This window comes from Squalius cephalus, assembly GCF_949319135.1.
Source record: "Squalius cephalus genome assembly, chromosome: 13".
Classification (NCBI taxonomy): domain Eukaryota; kingdom Metazoa; phylum Chordata; class Actinopteri; order Cypriniformes; family Leuciscidae; genus Squalius; species Squalius cephalus.
Genome location: NC_137134.1, coordinates 13,249,449 through 13,271,710, shown reverse-complemented (window position 1 = coordinate 13,271,710; position 22,262 = coordinate 13,249,449). Strand labels below are relative to the sequence as shown.

Below are 22,262 nucleotides of genomic sequence, written 5' to 3'. Positions count from 1 at the left end.
AAGCAATATTAACACTATTGATTTGTGGTTGAAATCTGAACATTATTTCAATATTAACTGAGGGTGCAAGAGTGATGGTAAAACAACATCACTTTCTAACGTTATTTCAATGTAATCAGCGTTGACGCATCAACACTGACTCAACATTGTTTCAATGGTTACATGCTATCTGGGATATCCTATTCAATGCGTTCCCAGTCTCTTTCACGGCCATCATTTGTAGTAGCCTATTCACAAACTGTTTGCTCAAGCATAGCGTTGAGTTCACTGTGTAGCCTGCTCACTGAATCGTGTAGTTCAATTTTCCATATTTATTTAATGTCATTATGTCAGTCAGTATCAATATTTGCTTTCTACCATGCACAAATAAAAATGTCACTGAACTTTTGCAGTGTAATTGTAACAATGAGCACTCAAACACACCGAATCAACAATTACTAAAAACACACACAAAACCTGTGTTTTTGTACAAGTTCATTGAAATTAATTAAAGGAAGTCTCAAAATAATCATATTTTGGTTATTACCTTTGATGGCCCATCAGGACAATTCATAATCAGTGGATTTGTAGCTTCCGTTGCTTTCTGGTTTCTTATTTTTCCCTAAAAAGAAACTCTTCCTGTGAAAGCCTATGTTTGATACACGCACACTGTCCAGAAATGCTGGGTTTGAGTTTAATAACGGCTTCAGAGTGAATAAAATGAATATCTGAACACCCTTTGGAAATGGAAACAAAAACAGAAACATTGCTGATTTCATTTATAATCAATTATAAGATGTTGTGCATTTTTGTGCAATGTGCATTAACACACCTGTGTTGTGTTTAAGAGACAGAAAACCACACTCAGAATAAGTTTGAGATTTGTTTCATGGGTGATGATCAAAATGTAGCCGGTGACCCAGGACAGGCCGAGTATCACTGCCAGAGAGAAACTACTCAAAATCTTCTTCTTTAGAGGAGTTTTCCATGATCTAAACAGCAACAGTGTTATTGGTTAAATATATTCTCATAAACACCTTTTGGTTGATAACTGATAGTGCTTTTCTGGTCCCAAAGTAAACATACCTGTTTAAGTTAGGGTTGGTCCTGCAGATGTTGTAAGAGAAGTGCACCAGTATTGCCATGTTTGAGAGCAGCATGAGCATTAATGGGAGCAAGAATCCCCAAAACATGGGTTTCCCCATACTGAACTTCTGTTTGTGGTCCAGTGAAGCCAGCCAGCAACTGCATCAAAGAAGAGTGACAACTGAACGACTAAAATCCAGAGAGAACAATGTAAAAACACACAAATAAAGTAAAACAAATATTTTACATTTAACGGGTTGGTTCACCCAAAAATGAACATTCTGTCATTTACTCAACCTCATATCATTCCAAACCCATTAGACTTTAGTTCATCTCCGAAACACAAATGATGATATTTTACTGAAATCTGTGAGCTTTCTGTCCCTCCGTTGACAGTTACGCACTACCACTGAAACTAATCATGAAACTAATCCACATGAATTGAGCAGTTCAGTCCAAATTTCCTGCAATGACTCGATCACTTTATAAGATTAACATTGAATTTAAAGGATAAGTTCACTTTTAAAATGAAAATTCTGTCATCATATACTCACCCTCATGTTGTTTCAAAGCTTTATGAATTTCTTTCTTATGCTGAACAGAAAGGAAGATATTTAGAAGAATATCAGTAACCAGACAGTTTTTGGGTCCCAATGACTTCCATAGTAGGAAAAAAATATACTATGGAAGTCATTGGGATCCTTTCTGTTCAGCATAAGAAAGAAATTCATACAGCTTTGAAACAACATGAGGGTGAGTATATGATGACAGAATTTTCATTTTAAAAGTGAACTTCTCCTTTAAGCTTTTATCCACATTCCTCAAAGCCCGCATCAGTTATGGTATATGGAAGCCCAAGCATGCTTGCACACAGCATCGTTTGAGCTTCTGCAAGAACCAATGAGGTTCATTCTCGTGTTACACAGCACGTTTGAGCTTCAGCAAGCACCAATGAGGTTCATACATGCACGTAGGGTGAGGTCCGTCGCTATGCGCAATTCCTGCATCAACCCTGGGTCAGAACTACCCTCGTGCAACTCTTTGAGTGCCTTGGCCTGATACACTAGCAGGAGGGCCATGGCTTCAGGGCAGAGGCAGAGACGCCTGTCCAGCATTGCTGTAAGCCTTGGCCATAATCATGGACGAAAACTTACAGGCCTTGAATGGTAGATGCGTATTACACCGCCAGATGGCAGCATTTTAAAGCCATAGCTGCATCGCAACGGCCCGCTCCACTGGGGAAAAACCCACGTACCCCTTGGCCATCCAACCATTGAGGGTGTGGAGGAGGCTTCGGGGAAGAAAGGCACTGGAGTGGAAAGCTGCTGTTCAGCATGGCCCACCCCAAGATACCAATCATCCAGTCTTGAGCGTTTGGGACACAGTGGAGGATTTCACTCGAGCCTGACGCTCTCAGCGACGCAAGCAAGGATGCTTGAGCTTCTGTTTATGTTCGCTGAACAATGTTCATATGTGAATAAAAGCCTAAATTCAATCTGTACATCATATATAGTGATTCAATTTGGACTAAACTGCTCAAAGTGTCAAAGTGGTTGTTGCGTAGACTGTCAGTGGAGGGACATAAATATCTTAGATTTCATTAAAATTATCTTTGGGTTTTGAAGATGAACGAAAGTCTTATGTGTTTGGTATGATGTGAGGGTGAGACATAAAACAGGTCAAACATGCATTTTAGTCTGGGACTAGGCGTAACCCTTGTTTGTGAGTCTGGGCATAAAAGTAATAAAGTTGAGTTTTAAAAAAATGGAAATATTTGATACTTACAACTCTTCTTGTCGATAACCTAAAGGATCTTTCACACTGTAGGTGGAACCCAATGAGATACCAACAATAACAGCAGGTAGAGCTAAACAGAAAAAGATTTATTGACATTTAATGGCATTATATATTGGATATATTATTTCATATTTAGGGTTTAGTCTTATGTTTGATTTTGCAGTTAATACCCAGGATGCAGGGGTGGGTGAAATAAGAAAAAAACGATTTACCAATATTCATAAAAATGTTGGTTGATAGCAATATACACAAGTATACACCATTCTTTATTTCGTTTTTGGAAAAGTGATTAAAAATGCTGAAAAACGTTTTAATTAAAATACAGTCATGTACACTGCAGTAAAGCTACTTGATCAATATAACTAAACAATCATTTGAAATACAGTTTTATAATATCTTCTCACTGAGTCAGTAGTGTTTTTTTTTCCAATACAAGCAAGACTTCTTATTCGTATTTAGTTTAAGCAAGATGAGTGATTTCTGAAGCCTCTTGAACTTTGCAATCTTCAAAAACATACTGAAAACCTTTTGGCGATTATATATAGGCCTATGTTAATACTTGACATGCTTGAAACGCATGGTTACTCTAGATAATGCTTAAAGAGTAGTTCACTTTAAAAGGAAAATTACCCCATGATTTACTCACCCTCAAGCCATCCTAGGTGTGTATGACTTTCTTCTTTCAGACGAATACATTTGGAGTTAAAAAAAACCCTGACGCTTCCGAGCTTTATAATGGCAGTGGATTGCAACCATGTGTTTGAAGCTCAAAAAAAGTGCATCCATCCATCATAAAAGTGCTTCACATGGCTCTGGGGGGTTCATAATGTACTGATACTGACTATTGTAACAGTTAACCAACAGAGGGCGCCGTTTAGCGGTGTTGCTTTATGTTGCTTGTAAACGGATGTGGAGCAATAAAGCACTCTTGAGAATGGCAGTTTATGTGAAGAGTTCAGTCAATACATGGTACCAAGAGTAAACTCGTAAAACATGAGTGTAATGAATAATATACGCCCACCGGACGAGTTGAAGTTGACGGGTAACGTCCACGCTAACTGGAAAGCCTTTAGGCAAAGTTTTGAGCTTTATTTGTTAGCTATTGGACTCGACGAAAGAAACGATCGACGGAAGATAGCTCTGTTGCTAACTGTAGCTGGACGGGCTGCGCTGGATGTATACAACACGTTCGTCTTTTCGGAAGAGGAAAGAGATACGCTGCCCTGATACTGAGCAAGTTTGAGGATTACTGCATGCCGAGAAAGAACGAAACATATGAATGGTATGTCTTCAGGAACAAAATGCAAAAAGAGACTGAATCAATAGAACAGTATGTGACAGACTTGCGCCTTAAGAGTTAATCCTGCAATTTTGGCACACTGTGCGACTCCATGATAAGGGATCAGATTGTAATAGGAGTGCAGGACAAGAGAGTAAGGATGCTGTTATTAAAAGAAACAGAACTTACCATTGAGAAAGCAGTTGGTATTTGTCAGGCTGCAGAAAGTACGAAGATACAATTGAAGTCGTTTGAAAACGAAAGTGAAACTGCTGTTGTAGATGCGGTGCAAAAACACAAAAAGAGATATGATAAGCGACAGCCACAGAAATCCAAATGGAAACCACAGGGAAGAGACTGTGAGAGATGTGGAAATAAACATGCTCCAAAAGAATGTCCAGCTTATGGCAAAGAATGTCGAAAGTGTGGAGGAAAAAATAATTTTGCCAGGTCCTGTCTCACAAAGAAAAGGGTACATGTCGTCGGACAGAAACAAGAGGAAAGTGACAGTGAGGACGGAGAACCACTGTATATCGAAGCAGCAATTCTGACTAATATGGATGGTAATGATGATGAATGGATAGCACCTTTGATGGTGGATGGTGTGACAGTGCCAATGAAAATCGACACAGGTGCACAAGTAAATGTCCTGCCGAGAAAATACTATAATAAGATGAACATTAAGCCAAAAGTGAGACCCAAGAAACTGGACTTAAGGGCATTTAGCGATCAGCCGATTCCACATATGGGTGTTTTCAGAGCGAGTCTTTCAGGAGAAGGACGCACCATAAGTGCACTGTTTGTTCTAGTAGAGGAGGATAGACAGCCGATTTTAGGTCTGAAAGCAAGTGAAGGACTTGGGCTTATAAAGAGAGTTCATGTCATTGATAGCGCTCTAGTGACCACTAGGGGTGCAGCACATAGCAAACGAATGGACATGTGCAGATTCTACCACTGAGATAGTGAAAGAGTACAAGGATGTATTGCAGGTTATCGGTTGCTTACCTAATTAGTACAAAATACGGCTAAAAGAAAATGCAGAACCAGTTATCCATGCAGCAAGAAAAGTGCCATTAGCCCTGAAAGAAAGACTGAGAAAAGAACTGACATCCTTGATAGACAAAGGGATAGTGAGAAAAGTAGAAGAACCTACTGACTGGGTGAATTCTCTCGTCATTGTGGAAAAGAAGAACAGTGATCTGAGACTTAGTATTGATCCAAGAGATCTGAATAAATGGATCAAAAGAGAGCACTGTAGGTTGCCAACTAAATCAGACATCACAAGCGCAATGGCTGGAGCACAATTCTTTTCCAAGCTTGATGCATCATCAGGGTTCTACAAAGTTAAACTGGATGAGGAAAGTGCAGCATTGTGCACATTTAACACTCCCTTTGGTAGACATTGCTTCCTACGCATGCCTTTTGGAATTGCCTCAGCTCCAGAGGTTTTCCACAGGACTGTACAACAAATGTTTGATGGCATGGAAGGTGTGGGAGTTTTCCTGGATGAAGTAGTCGTATGGGGTGCTACAAGGGCAGAACATGATGAGCCACTGAGAAAAGTGATGGCACGAGCACCAAAAACAGGACTGAAACTGAACAAACAAAAGTGTCAGTATGGGGTGAGATGCATTACTTACCTGGGAGACAGACTATCTGCTTCAGGGATACAGCCATACCCTGAAAGTATCTACTGATGCTTCAAAGGATGGACTGAGAGCAGTTCTGCTTCAAAAACATGACTTGGCATGGTTTCCAGTGGCATATGCATCACGAACGATGACGGAGGCAGAAAGAAACTATGCACAAATAGAGAAAGAGACATTAGGAGCAGTTTTCGAAGTTCCATGAATACATTTATGGAAGAGAAGTGGTATTAGAAACAGATCATAAACCATTGATTGCGATCTCAAAGAAGGCACTAGGAGATGCTCCTCCTCGCATCCAACGGTTAATGCTCCGTCTCCAGAAATACAGTCTGACGTTTGAGTTCACTCCAGGGAAGCACTTGGTAATGGCAGATGCACTCAGCAGAGCATCTTTGAGCCATACAGGATCAAGTAACACAGAACATGATGTACAGGTTTATGTAGACTGCATACAAAAACACCTACCAGTGTCTGAGGATAAATGGAGACAGTTTGCTGAAGCAACGGCAGACGACCGTGAGCTACAAGCTGTAATAGACAAAATCCACCTGCCAGGAGATCAGAGGTTGACAAATCCATATCAGAGCTTTAAAGATGAGCTGTCAGTTGTGCATGGTGTGCTCCTGAGAGGTGAACGGATTGTCATACCTACCTCCATGTGCTCACACATGGCAAAACTCACGCATGAGGGACACTTAGGCATTGAGAAGTGCAAGAGACGTCCAAGAGTTTTGATGTATTGGCCACACATGAATAGGGACATTGAAGCACTGGTGCAGCACTGAGAGACATGTCAGCGGCACAGGTACCAGCAACCTAAGGAACCCCTTATGGCCCACAGTAAACCTGAGGAACCATGGAGAAAGGTCGGTATAGACTTATTTCACCTAGCAGGGAGGGACTACCTTGTCATCATGGATTACAAGTCAAACTATCCAGAGCTAGCGATGCTGACTAATACAACAGCACAGCAGGTGATAAAACACACTAAAGCCATCTTCGCAAGACATGGAATTCCGGTGACTGTGGTGAGTGACAACGGACCACAGTTCAGCAGTCAGGACTACAGAGACTTTGCAGAGACTTACGGGTTTGAACATGTAACATCAAGTCCACTGTACCCGCAGTCAAACGGCTTGGCTGAAAAAGGAGTGCAGATTGTTAAGCGTCTGCTAAAGAAAGCTGCTGAGCCTGGAGAGGATCCTTATTTAGCACTGCTAAACTACAGAGCATCCCCTCTTGAATGTGGACAGTCTCCAGGTGAAATTCTCATGAACAGGAAGCTGAGAACACGGCTACCCTCAGCAGAACACCTGCTTCAAAGGAGACATGGAGATTATACAAAGATAAACAGCCAGAGCAGAGCCTATGACAGGAATGCCAAACCGTTATGTTCACTGGAACAAAAGGACACGGTACGTGTCAGATGTGATGGAAAGCGAAGGTCATCAAAGAGACAACACCAAGATCCTACTAGGTACTTACTGAGGATGGTAACACACTGCAAAGAAATCGCCGTCACCTGCTGAAAGTGCCAAGCACCTGTATTGAAAGTACAGCTGCACGATTCTTGCTAAAATGTGAATCACGATTTTTCTCCATGGGAATTGAGATCACGATTCTCTTACACGATTCTCATTTTTTCAACCAAAATTTATTGCACTCAAGTACAAAACAAAAAAACAAAGGACATTCAGTATAATAAAGTGCAGGAGTAACAAAAATTGTCTCTTTTCTTTATTTTAGCCCCCTTAAAGTGAATAATTTTAAAGCTTTATGTTGTTGAACATAAGAGAACATTAACATTACAATAATAGCCTAAATAAAAATAACTAAATAGAACCTGTGCTTTTTGCTCCAATTGGCACAGAATGTACATAGTACTTACATCTACTGTGTTTACGGGAATACTCGACTTGGCGTTTTGAAATATTTCTGTGTTTATGTGGCCGTTTAGACGCGCAACCGGAGACAAAGACTACTATGCTTGTCCGTGTTGCGCTCGGAGCGCGCGCACAGCATCCTGTCAGTATTCAGTTCTCTTTCGCGACTTATCGCGCTTTTAATATTTATTTTCGATATAAAGCACATTCTGCTCTTTTCTTTCTCTTTCATCCATGATTTGTTATTAATAACTTTAAACAGAATCATCAACTGAAATCTACGCGGATTATCAAAAATACGACACATTTATAGGACATAAAATTGTCTCTGCGCAAAAGTGTAAGTAAAAGGACAGCAAAGCACCCGTTTCAATAAAAGGATATATTAAAGTTTATATAGCCTACTTTTACATTTTCGCTGCTGTTCTAAAATGGTTTTCGCCATTACCTTAAACAAGCTGCAGCTGCTTGGATCCAGTGCAGGAGCTGTAACTATTAGATTAGCACAGAAACGTAAGTGGTTAGTTGATTGCTGTGGTGACTCGTGACACTCGCGAGTCGCGAACAGCACTGAACACGCACTTTTGCCGGTACAACTTGAATATTATTATTATCATACACTTTTCATTAACTTCGGTAGGCTGTACAACAAGGGAATTGTAATTGGCTGCTTTTTCTGCAGAGATCTGAATGCAGGGAAATACACGGAAGTGAATCGCCATCATTAAGAAATGAGATCGCATTTATGTTTGAATCGAGATCGTGATTTTTTTCGATTAATCGTGCAGCCCTAGTACAGATATAGTTATCTCTGATGAACTAACTGAGCAAACACGAGTAGAGAAAAACTCACCTAGCTCTACAGCTGTCACTGAAAACATCACAGAAAACTCACCTTCCACTGAGATAGGTCGGGGAAGACCACGTTGTCACGCAATGAAACCTAAAAGACTGATTGTTAAGTTAGGTTTGTTTTAAAAAAAAAGTTAAATGCAAAATATGCAACAAAGTTTTGTGCAGCTAATGTTAGAAATACGCAGCAAGATTGTGTTGAACTAACTTGTTTATTTATTTTTTGCTGTTATTATGAGTAAGTGCTGTTAAAGTTGACAGAACTTGTTTAAGTTATAGTTAAAAAAAAAAGGGAGATGTACTGATACTGACTATTGTAGCAGTTAACCAACAGAGGGCGCCGTTTGTTGCTTTATGTTGCTTGTAAACGGATGTGGAGCAATAAAGCACTCTTGGGAATGGCAGTCTGTGTGAAGAGTTCAGTCAATACACATAAAGGCCTTCTGAAGAAAAACAATGACTTTGTGTAAGAAAAATATTCATATTTAACACGTTACAAATTAAAATTTTAGCCTCCAATTGCGTCTAAAGCGCAACTTACGACGACAGAAGTAGCATGGCGTAGCGTAAATATCAGCAATGTCGCACTACTACCATAAGTTGCGCTTCAGACTTAAGTCGAATCCGTATGTTCGTTTGGCTGGAAGCTTTTTTTGAGCTTCAAACTGATGCTTGCAATCCACTGCCATTATAAAGCTCGGAAGCGTCAGGGTGTTTATTAATATAACTCCGATTGTATTCTGAAAGAAGAAAATCATATACACCTAGGATGGCTTGAGGGTGAGTAAATCATGGGGTAACTTTCATTTTAAAGTGAACAACTCCTTTAATAATAACTGAGGTACTTCCCACACCATTATCGCTTCTTTATGCTGGTAAGAAAACATCACAGTGAGAGGGTCAATTCCACACAATACAGTACTTTAGATGATTAACGTTCAACAAACCTTAAAGGGATAGTTCACCCTAAAATGACAAAAAAAAAAGTCTTAATTTAGTCACCCTGGTGTTGTGCTAATGCCACATGCCCTTCTTTCTTCTTCGGACCATAAGGGGAGAATTAAAAAAAAAATCCTTGCACTCATCCATATAATGGCAGTGAATAGCGAACAGCATCTAGCTTTTACAAAATATCCATTCTATTAGTGCCCCAGTTCACTCCGTCTTTCCCAGAAAAAGCTCACAAGTTGTGAGAAATCAAGATTAACAAAAACGCAACATGAAATGCCTAGAAATTCCCCTAAAAAAAGTATTTGTGTGCTATTTTAACCAAGTTAAATATCTCTGGAAAGTCTCAAACTCACACGCCGCCCAGTAGTGCACAGAAGACCAACGGCTAAGGTCAGGATTTTTCTGCAAGTTTCTGGTTGTTGTTGTTTTTTCCAAACCCTATAGTATACTCCCAGAACACTTGGAATATATGGCATGAGTCGCATGAGATCATTCTGTGATGCATTGGCATATTTTGTAAAAAGCTTGATGCTGGTTGCTATTCACTGCCATTGTACAGATGAGCACGAGCAGGACATTTTGTTTTTAATTCTCCTTTTGTGGTCACAAAAAGAATGAAGGGCATACGGCATTGGAACAACATCAGTGTGAGTAAATGATGAGAAAGTATTCATTAAAGTTTGTGAGGAAAACTCAACAGAAAGCAAAGCTTTCTTGACATTTAAAAAAAAAAAAGGATTTATTTTGCAGTGGTGCTAATGATTCAGCAGCAGAAAAGTGGCACAGGTAACACTGGCATACACGCAATAAAAATGTGAATATTTATACCAGTTGATGCATTTACGCATATATCGTTTTAACCTATACTGAAAACCAAGATGTTAGTCACAAACTACACAATACATTAGTGTTTTGTTCAATGTCCCCTACCCCATCCGATAGCCAAGGAGACCTTTGGAAACCATGGGGGTGTTCCAGACACTCCATTTTTGAAGAGGAGGAACACATTAATGCCGTACAGAGTGTTCCAAGTGAACGTGGCCAACAAGAAGTACTGAAGCAGAGCTGTAAATGCTGTACAGGGACCCTCATCTGGGTACTTGTGATGGTCTGACTCAGGAACTATGTTCTGATCAGACAACTTTGCCACACTCAGATGTTGGACAGGGTTGTTTATGCCGAAGATGAAGAATAGGTAGAAAACCGTCATGCTCATGCAGATGTTCACCATTAGCAGAGTAGGATTGCCTCCTCTTGACTTCCTGTGGCAAAGTGCATGAATATAAGTTATACAAAGTTTCACCACTCAAATAGCTGTGGCTATGCTTAACAGTGTAATCTATAAGCCTTTACCTGGTTTTGATTTGGTACCCAGCTGTGACAGACAGACCCAGTACAGACAGAGCGCAGCCAGTGATGCTTATCCAATTCAAGGCTTCAGAATATTTATAGTTGATATCAAATGTCTGTAGAAAATTACACTAAAATTATAGTTCCAATGGACTTTAATTCACAGCATCATAGACTTTACACTCTTAAAAATAAAAGTTCTTTATTGGCATCTTTGGTTCATTTGCATTCCATGGAACATTTCCATTGCACAAAAGGTTTATAGTGGAGAACGGTTCTTCTGATTATTAAAAATGTTCTTTACACTAAGAAAAAAATTGTTCTTTAAAGAATTGTTCAGTCAAAGGTTATTTGGTGAAGCAAAAATGTATCTTCTATGGTATTGCTCTGGAAACCACCTTTATTTTTTAGAGTGTACTGACCCATTTAAGTCAAATATCAATGATATTTACATTTTTTACAAATATATCTTACCATCAGAATGGCAAAGTTTGCATTTTTAAATTTTTTCGGTTGACAGCTGCATACTACATGACCTGAGGGGTTCATTGTTTTGGTGCAGCCTTCTGGACTCCAGTCATTTTTAGTGTAACTCCAAAACACACATGCAAAGTCGTTGAGGGATAGTGTGGAATCGACCTGAAAGTTCAACAATGTATTAATTCATGAACACTATACCTGTGCCGCCCTCTGTCAATATCACACTAAGAAAAAAAAAAAGGTTTAGAACTATATACTGAAAGGTTCTTTAAGGGAACCAAACCCCCCTTTTGGAAACTTTATTTTTAAGAGTTTCATTATTAATAAGCTACAGAAAAGCACAAACCACAAAAGCGGCCCAGAGCGAAGTGTGATGTTGGACTCACCGATGGTGTGACTGCAAACTCAATGTTGACAAATTCAAGATTTTCTTGAAGGTTAGCAGATATTACTCTTCTCTTGGTATCCAGAGACGGTTGAAAGCTTTTTGACTGAAAGAACTGATCAGTATCATAGAGGACAAACCCAACATCTTTATCAAAATCTACAGAAAAAGTGACAAAGTTACTATAGTTAAAATATCACTTTCAACCGATAATTTCATGTGGAATAATCACAAAATAAAACAAGGGGGAAAGTAGACCTTCACTGAAATTGACTTTCATTTGAAGGTCAATGTTATCTTTGGAAATCTCAGCCTGTGTCGTATCCAGTTTTATTCTGTCAGGTAAAAAAGTATCACTTTGCCCTGAAGAAATGAAGAGAAACATGACTGTTAGGAGCACTCTAACATTCTAAACCCTTACCAAAAAAAAAGTAAATTTTATTCTGTATACATAAGTAAAGTTCAAGTATATTTTTACTTTATGTATAAGTATAATATCAATATACTTGTAGTATACCTGAGTTTACTATTTCAATACTACAGTACTTGGGACTAAATTGGCCCACTTTTTTAGTGCATAAGTGAACTTGTAGGTATACTGATAGTTCCCTTTCTGACGTTATGTTGAAATACAGATATTAGGGGTCACTATTGGGAGCCCCAAACACTTCTGATGTATTCAGGAAAGGTCAATGAAATTGGCATGTTCAACCAGAGTAAACATCAGCGGTCTCTCTCAGCGTTTGCAGAGATAAGTGTAGGGAGTTCCCATCAGTGGCATTCTGAAAGAGGCAATTTCCTTAATTAAAGAGTGAATTCCTCTCAAAGAGCTGCACGGCAGATCACCTTTTTTCAAAAGATGGCGTTCTGTCCATGTCCTCCTGCGTGCAGACGATTTATCTCTTCGACGGCCACGAGTGATGTTTCCACTGTATGGACCACGCTCATGATGCAGGGTTCGTATGGGTGCTTGAAATCCTTGAAAATGCTTGAATTTTGATGTTGTGTTTTCAAGGTTTGAAAAGTGCTTACATTTTGGATAAAATGCTTGAAATTGCAACTGTATTTCTTTCACAACAAATACCTATCTGACTGAAGTGTGTTTATTAAATGGAGAAATTAAATGTAGCTCTTCAGATATAGAGCGATTTGCGCTACGCTAGCCAGAGCAAAAGTAGGCGGAGTTTTCATTTTGATTTGCACGCTTGTTTGGATGCCCCGTTTTTATTGGCCGCGCGGGTAATCATCACAGAGTGCAGCGGCAAAAGTTGAACTAATTTTAACTTTGATCTCGGCGTGCGTGTGAACTCGCCAATTCTGCGCTCTGCTTTGGTCGACGCAGCAACAAAACGTCCTCGCACAGCGCAAGCCATTGAAATAAATGGGTTTCATAATGCAGCGCATTTCGTGTCCTGTCTGAAAGGGCCATTGGTGACGGAGTACTTGGTGTGATAATGTAATATTTGTAATACATGTCCATTATGTCACGTTCGTTTGTGGAATATGCAGTGAACATAGCCAAAGTTACAGCACAGTAACTGTAATGTTAATTACCCGCAACTTAAAACCTACAAACGTTAACCCAGTGCATAACAACAATCGTTGATTGCTGAACAGAAATCATGTCAGATGGAGTGTCATACAAGTAGCCTACTGTAAGGTTCAGGATGGCTTTATGCAATATTTACACTGCTCCATTCAGATAAATGTATATGTCTTGGCAATGAAAAACTTTTTTTTTATTATTAATATAAGCTATTTATCAGGCAGGTGCCTGTGCCCTGTCAGAGTCTTCTGGGTTAAAATGGAATTACAGGTTGTTGCCGCACTGACTCAGATTTTGTTCAAGCCTAGTCTATATCCAGAATGTATCCCAAAACCAAGGCCTGTAAAATATTTCTGTTCAAATCCTATGTCTTCATATTTTCAGCCCTTGAAATTACTTCAGTTTTACAGCCTGAAAATCACATTATCTGGGAAGCAATATTTGGACATCAATATAATGAAAAGTATTATTCATAATATCTACTTAGTGATACATTTTGAAAAATACAATTTGTGATTTGCTTAAATATCTGATCTTTCTGCTATTTCGAAACACAATTTTGGCTGTTTATAGCATTATCTCATTTAACCTGTTAAGCTGCAACCCCACTTTTGAAAAATCCCCAGAAATGACATACCCAAACTGAAACAGATACAGTTCATGAACCCTTTGCACTAAAAGCACAAGTATGATCTCATTTGAAAGCTGACACCTGGTAGTTTATTGTAAATGTAGAATTAATTATTGTCATAATGATTTTTTTTTTTAAATAGCTTCAAAGTTTTGTAAAGTTATTAGAATTTTTTTTTTATGAAACATATTAATGAAAATAAAATTGAAGTTGGCACTGGAGCAATCTAGAAATGCACTACAGCTAAAGCCACATGTCTAAACATTTTATATTTAAAATATGAAGATAATAAGTCTAAAACTCTGTATTTAGTTAAATGTTTTTCAAGATCATGTCATGACTTTATTTTGATTAGGCTACTCTAAAAATGCTACTGATGTTTAGTCGTCTTCTAAGCATCCATTCAGACTTTTGTCTCTATTGTTTTGTGGTGCAAACGAGCCCCATTCAGTCTCAGTCTCCCCCTGCACACATTCACACCTCTCCAGACTGGTTATGGCTCGAAATATGCATTTCTTTTGTCTGCATTATAGTTACTAACGACTGGCTATTCACAGCCTATTCATAGGGTTTCAATCCCTAATTTCTTTTATCAAAGTTCTCACTTCACATTTGAAGTGCACTAAATAGTGGTCAAATGCACTAAAACATATCAGTAAGCATTCTTATTTAGAACAAAATTCATAAAAGAATAACCCCTGGTGGCAGGTGCACCTGGGCTAGCTAGCATGTTAGCTTAGCACACCATCAATACATGACCATTTATGAGATTAAAACCATGTTTGTGCTCCAAACTTACTTCATAATGCAATCGAGTGTTTTAAATAATCTTCTGTGATATAATTTGGCTTCAGATAAAAAAAAAATCAGACAGAAAACATTATTTATAGTTTTATGCACGATGATAAAGTCTATATCGATTAGCATTACATTATAAATATAATCTATTATTATAAAAATACCTGGCATGGCTTGAAGAACACAGGCAAATCAAATATCATAGCAAACATGTTTATTGTCTTCAAAACATGCATATTACAGCGGGATCTCTGTAGCTTTGTGTGTAGCAGTGACATCCTGGAATGTCACATGATTATGGCTCTTCTTCATGTCCCATATATGGATTATTTTTTGTGCATATAGCGCCCTCAGGCTATTGGTATGAATTGAAAACACTGCACATCTCAGTAAGAAGCGATCATAATGATTACATCGACGCATTTGGGTATAAATTCAATAAATATTATTCCTGTCTTTAGAAATATGACGTGAATCTATGAGAATATATCAATATTTCTCCAAGTTTCCACATTTTTGAGCTAAAAGCCCTGAAGGACGTTGTTTTGTGTATCGCTGTCATGACGACAGCACGGGAGTTTTTTATGAATGAAAGCGGCTGACGTGCATAATTCATATTAAAGGTATCGACTCATTTTTTCATTTCATAACTCCTGACACAAATTAAGACATAACTGTCACTATAAGTTTCTCAGAATACAATAGTGGTCAAATACTGAAACTTGAGTATTATATCTTTTTAATGATGTATAGTTTGTCAAGGTATAACATTAAATCTGATAGTAACTTTGAACTATATAAATAAAAAAACGCTTCAGTGCGCCCACGCACTGGTGAAGCTTAACAGGTTAATGTGATAAAAACACTAAATAATAATTTTGACTATGTATTGGTATGTAATTTACGGTGGTGTAAGGTTCTGGGAAAAAAAACTTTAAAATGGACCATGAAAGTGCTTGAATTTGACCTTGGAAAAGGGGTACGAACCCTGATGATGAAATGGTGTTCATGGATAGGTCATACACTCACTACGAGAGCATGCCCATGGGAACGTTGCGGTCGCAACTCTCGTACTTCTTCAAGAGGCATAGAGTCTCCTCAGCTGCTTTCTCTCCTGGTTCTTTTACCTCTGGGTACGAGGCATTGGCGGCAGGTGCTCAGGACGATCTGGAGGTTACAATGGGAGAGCTTCTGCCGGGATAATGCGGGCCCCCTGTTCCTCAGCACACTCTTGTCCCCCAGTCGAGTTTCTGGATGAGTTAGGCTGCTCGTCCACGGGTGAGCTTAATTTCTTAATCTGGGCTCATGAGGAAGATGAGTTATCAATCACAGCATCAGAGGGCAGGCTTATGCCTTCTGAGTTGAATGACTCGTCTGAACTTCCATCTTCGGGTGTCATAGTTCAGTCTGTGGCTGACATCGAGTTGGCAGCCATGACTTCCTGGACCTCCACAAGCATCAGACTTGGGGCGAGCCTCACTCCCATGGAAGGGGGAGGGACATTTACATGGTCAGAAAAATAGCAATTTTCTCTTTCCCTGGGTCACACACACACGGTGTTCATGGCCCTTGTTTTTTTTACGATGGCCAGACATCGAATACTCGCACCAGAACCTTGGTGGATACGTACCACGTAGAAACACATGCTCTCATGTTTCAGACTCCAAGATTGGTTCGCGATGATAGACCTGAAGAACGTGTACTTGTCTCAATGTCTCTATCCTTGCTTGGCACAGACCATTTCTACAGTTCACCCTAGAGGGAGGGGCATACCAGTACAAAGTCTTCCCTTTCGGGTTGTCCCTGTCTCCTCGCATATTCACGAAAGTCGCAGAGGCTGCCCCTGCATCATTAAGGTAAGTTAACCCTTACCATGGTATCTAATCCTAGCCAACTCATGAGGGTTGTTGTTTGCGCACAGGGACTTGATCCTCGAGCACCTACCCGACTGGGACTTCGGGTCAACTGGGAAAAGAGCAAGCTCTCCCCGGTGCAGAGTATCTCTTTTCTCCGTGTGAAGTTGGACTCAATCCCCACAAAACCTGTTTAAGCACAAAACAGCGGTACCACTGAAATATTTTCAGAGGCTCCTGGGTCAAATGGCATCCTTGGCAGCAGTCATAAGAGACTTCTTATGAAAACATAAACATTTCTAAAATATTCAACATTTTTGACCAGCAGTGTACATAAATAAAAACACTGCATCATGACTCTTCCTCTTTTGCTGCATTCACACCAGGTCAAGTCGACAACATGTGACCTTCTACTCAGAGCTGTTCATGTCCTTAGATTTGTAATTATGCATCTCTATGGTAACACTATTAATGGCAAAAAATGGCATCTGCAGTGGCCTGGTGGTACAAGTTGGAGCCTTGTAGAACTGCAATTGCAAGTTCTACAAGGTCATGAACACTTTTACAAGTCGGAATCTTGTCATTTTGACATGTCGTGAATGCACCTTTTTTCTGTTGTATATTTAAGTTTCAAACTTGCCTTTAAAAGAGGTTAATTGCACTTGTCGGATTGGAGTTTGCCCCATCAGTGACAGCACTGCCATGTTCGGTTGCACCAGCAATGGATTTGACTTCTCACGCAGAGAGAGTTTCTGTAGAGTCTGTGTTAGTCTAAACAAACACAATTAAAAAGTCAGACAGCAGGTCAAAAAGAAAGTGCTTACGAATTTGGTTGAGATGGTTCTGTATGTCAGTGTCAGTGCAGTGAGTGTGTATTGTTTTGTTACTCATTTATTGCAGTTTGGTTGACGGAAAAGTACATCCCATGACTTGCGCTCAGGAGCTGACTGACTGTGGCGACTGCTGACACTGCAATATCCTGAACAATGAAGAAAAAGAGTTTCTCAAAGCAACTCTGGTTTGTATAAGCACTGATGAGCCAAAACATTATGACCAGTCACAGGTGGAGCAAATATCGTTGATCATCTCCTATCAAGAGGACATATTAAGGTCTAGGTAGATTAGATGGTAAGCAAACAATAACAATTCTTATAATCAACATGTTGGATGCATGAGAAATGGGCAGGAATAAAGATCTGATTGAATTTGATAAGGTCCAAATTGTTATGGCAAGGCAACTGGGTCCAAGTATCTCTGAAATGGCAAAGTTTGTGGGTTGCTCACGGTCAGTAGTAGTGAGAATTTACCAACAGTGGTCCGAGAAGTGATAAACCACAAACCGACAACAGGGTGTTGGGCACTCAAGGCTGGCTACAACACACAGTGCATCACACTCGCTGCATAGCTCAGACCAGAGTGTCTATGTCAGAGTCTCAGAGTGCCCTGTCCACCATCAAAAGAGTCTACGATGGGCACTTGAGCGTCGAAACTGGATCTTGGAGCAGTGGAAGAAGGACGCCTGGTCCAATGAGTCCCTTTTTTTTACATAATAAAAATGATAATGTAAAAAATTACAGGTAATGACACCAGGATGCACTGTGAGACAATGACAAGCTGGTGGAGGGAGTGTGATTCTCTGGAAAATGTTCTGCTGGGAAACCCTGGGTTTGGCCATTCATGTTTAATACGTGCCACCTACCAAAACACTGTTGCAGACCAGGTCCACCCCTTCATGACAGTGGAGTTCCCTGGTGGTAGTGGCCTCTTTCAGCAGCATAATACACTCTGCCACACTGCACACATTGTTCAGGAATGGTTTGAGGAACATGATGAAGAGTTCAAGGTGTTACCCTGGCCTCCAAAATCCTCAGATCTCAATCCAATTGAGCATGTGTGGGATGTGCTGGACCAACAAGTTCGATCCACGGCAGCTCCACCTCGCAACCTACAGGATTCGAATGATCTGCTGCTAATGTCTTGGTGCCAGATACCAAAGGACACCTTCAGGGGTCTTGTTGAGTCCATGCCTCGGTGGGTCTTCGCTGTTTTGGCAGCACGCAGAGGGACCAACGGCAGATTAGGCAGGTGGTATTAATGTTTTTTTTTTTCAGTATTATAAACATGTTGCAGACATACTTTTGGTTCTATGAGTGAGATGGGTGTGATTTATCTCAATATGAGTGCTGAGTAGAAAAACCTTAGCAAAGGAGTGCAAAAAAAAAAGTGCTTGCATGGTTGCATACGCATAATCTAAAACTGGACCTGCGCAGTCGATTATGTATAGTGTTTTGTGGTGTACCTGGAGTAGTCAAATTAGTATATCTGTCTATTTCATGTGAAGTTTGGAAAATTTGGCACTGATATGCAATGTTTACACTGCATATGGAAATAACAACATGTAAATTATGAAAAACAAGTTGTGCAGAGTAAAGAGAGAAAGAAAAAAGACATGAACAAGAGCAAGTTCAAATTGTCTTGCTATATTGTTACCCTAAAAATTAACATTTAAAAATTGACTCTTATAATAATAATACAATGGATTTATAATATATAATTATTTTGATAATAATTGTTATTAATAATGATAATAATAAAACATTATAAACATTTATATATGAATAAGAAGTAACAAGAAATGTTTCTTGAGCATCAAATCAGCATATCAGAATGGATTCTGAAGGATCATGTGACACTGAAGACTAGAGTAATGATGCTGAAAATTCAGCTTTGATCACAGGAATAAATAATCAGCTCTTTTAATTTCTAATAATATTTTGTAATATTTTACATTAAATAAATGCAGCCTTGGTGAGCATAAGAGGCTTCTTACAAAAACATAAAAAGGGTAATGTTTCCAAACAGGTACTGAACACACACACAGTTTAAATGGAGAAAATCTAAAAATGTTCCTCGTGTCAGGAGACCGTTTAATAAGTACCGTGCTTTGTGGAGTTTCATCACGGGAGAGCAGGATGTTGGTTATTTTTACAGCATTTGTGATGTTGTGGGCTGTTAGCCGTTCCGGTATGGATGTGAGGATCTGGGTACTGGAGGCTAATTTGAGGACATCAGCTTGACCTCCAGAAAGCTTCATTTAACAAAAAAAAATATATATCAATTATGTAAACATGCAACCTTTTCTGTTTTCATCTGAGGAAAATTCATGTTTTATATGACTATATATTACAATCATTAGACATTGATTACTTACATCATTATTAATGGTGTCCAGGGTCAAACCACAATCTAGAGTGTTTGGAGGATCAAATAAGTGAGTAGATCTATTACAGAGGGCCGAAGCTTTGGGGATTCCAGCTGAAAAATATTTATGTTAAATGAAGAGATTTTTAAAGTAGAGAGTATATTGTAAATACAGAAAGGTAGACTGAAATACCATTTGGTGTATTTGATGGACATCGCTCAACTGAGGAAGCAAACTGGCCTAAGACCGTTTTTGGAAAGGTGAATTTACTAGTTTGTGTGGGGTTTTGTTCAGGGCAGAAATTTGCTGTAAAAAAAGTAAAGATTCTTAGTAACATTGAGAACTTAAGCAAGTTATTCAGTCTACATATCATGCAATATTTTAAATGGGTTTTACAGATGTTGCAGGTAGTTCCAGTCCAATCGTCTGGGCAGAGGCAGATCCCGTTTAGTAAGGTACCCTTGTTTTCACACACCAGATTGGGTTTGGTCGTTGTTGTGTTCAGGGGTGCTGTAGTGGTGGATCTCTGGGTTGCACTCTGGAGTGTAGTGGTGGATCTCTGGGTTGTTGTCTGGAGTGTAAAGTTGTCGAATGTTGAGGTGCTGGTGTCCAGGGGTGCTGTAGTGGTGGATCTCTGGGTTGTCTGGAGTGTAGAGGTGTCGAATGTTGAGGCGCTGGTGTTCAGGGGTGCTGTAGTGGTGGATCTCTGGGTTGTTGTCTGGAGTGTAGAGGTGTCGAATGTTGAGGCGCTGGTGTTCAGGGGTGCTGTAGTGGTGGATCTCTGGGTTGTTGTCTGGAGTGTAGAGGTGTCGAATGTTGAGGCACTGGTGTCCAGGGGTGCTGTAGTGGTGGATCTCTGGGTTGTTGTCTGGAGTGTAAAGGTGCCGAATGTTGAGGCGCTGGTGTCCAGGGGTGCTGTAGTGGTGGATCTCTGGGTTGTTGTCTGGAGTGTAAAGTTGTCGAATGTTGAGGCGCTGGTGTTCAGGGGAGCTGTAGTGGTGGATCTCTGGGTTGTTGTCTGGAGTGTAAAGTTGTCGAATGTTGAGGGGCTGGTGTCCAGGGGTGCTGTAGTGGTGGATCTCTGGGTTGTTGTCTGGAGTGTAAAGGTGCCGAATGTTGAGGTGCCGAATGTTGAGGTGCTGATGTTTATAGAGTCGGTCGAATTGTTTTGACACCAAGTCTGTTCAAAAACAGCTGTTTACAGAGACAAACATTAGACAAAAGGTATCCGTCAGGTTGCAGGTTTTATCTGTCTCTTCTCCTTCAATTGTTTTTAGTGTTTCACATGTCGGCCGCACGCAGTTGATCGGGCTTTGTAATAAATGCCGACATGCACGCGCAAACAGCTGTTTCTCATTATTTTCTTATGTGTTCCTATTTCTACCCTTCAGTTTTCTCTTTCATTGCCAGTGTGTTTTGTCTATTTAACTACACATTTCTCTTTTTGTTTTTTGTTCTTTTGTTTATTCATCCCGGCTTTTTTCTATGCCAGTGATTCTCGCTACCTCTGGCTAGTGACTTGCTCCGATGGATTATTCCTGTCTGCGCTTTAACATGTCAAGTGATCGTCTGCCTGGGCCTGAATCTCTGCCTGTTCTTATGGACTGTATAAACTGGCTGCCAATTCGGATTTGGATTTTCCTGAGTCTTACCTGAGGGACGTGCTCATCTTTTTGCCTCCTGATCTCTTCATCTGTTATCTAGCCACCCGTATGGACTTTGATCTTTTGCTGGGACATTTATTGACTGTTATAACTCAATAAATTTTGAGTCCCATTTGAGTCCTTTTCCTTGAGATCCCTGACAGTATCAGCCTGTGATCACTTGCCTTTCAGAGCCAAAGTCCCTGTATAAATCTGGTCCAGCTTGCCAACTTATTCCAAGAGCCAGCCATTAAGACAGGAAAAACTAGTCTAACTAACCTGAAAAGCAACCAATATCAGTTTGTTTTGATTTCTAAGTGCCATTTAAATAGCATCAAATATTAGCAGAAGTGTGTAGTCTCAAACAAAACTTTAGTTAAAACATCCAAATTAAGTCAAAAACTACTTGATATGACTTGAATACATTGGACTATAGCAATAAAAGTAATTGATATGGGTCAGACCAGAAATAGCTCAAGATAACAACTGTGAATGTTCACGTTTTGCACCGTATACACAAACACATCACTCAAAACCCCTTAATGTGATTTGTAGCGATATGTATAGTGCCTTAGTCAAATTAGTAGGCTACTTCTATCTCACAAGTATTTGGAAAATTAGGATGTGATATGCAGTGGTTATACAGAACTGTGATGTGCAAAACATATGTGGAAATTAACCCAGAAAACAAACACACAATCAGGAATGCAAGTTGTGCAAAACAGGTAAAGAAAGAAAGAAAATATGAGAAGTAATGTCTTGCTGCTTGTCTTGCTGATCAGATAAAGCATCAAAATGAAATAATAATGCATTAATGTCTAAAATATACCCATTATTAATTAATTATAATGACAATAGTGGAGAAATATTGTTTTATTATTGCTATTAATTGTTAATA

General features: G+C 39.6%; 1 protein-coding gene across 1 annotated transcript; it reads right to left on the bottom strand.

Moving 5' to 3' along the window:
- Nucleotides 1–539: 539 nt before the first annotated feature.
- LOC307169587 (adhesion G-protein coupled receptor G7-like) lies at nt 540–20,280 on the bottom strand (the record flags this gene model as incomplete). The annotated part of the gene is made up of 15 exons (XM_079890321.1): nt 540–716; nt 812–971; nt 1,066–1,224; nt 2,851–2,932; nt 10,407–10,738; nt 10,830–10,942; nt 11,301–11,465; nt 11,693–11,850; nt 11,950–12,054; nt 17,160–17,290; nt 17,407–17,498; nt 19,458–19,607; nt 19,731–19,834; nt 19,914–20,027; nt 20,118–20,280. Coding segments are annotated over 15 exons (2,205 nt in total), but the record flags the coding sequence as incomplete, so codon positions are not given.
- Nucleotides 20,281–22,262: the final 1,982 nt, after the last annotated feature.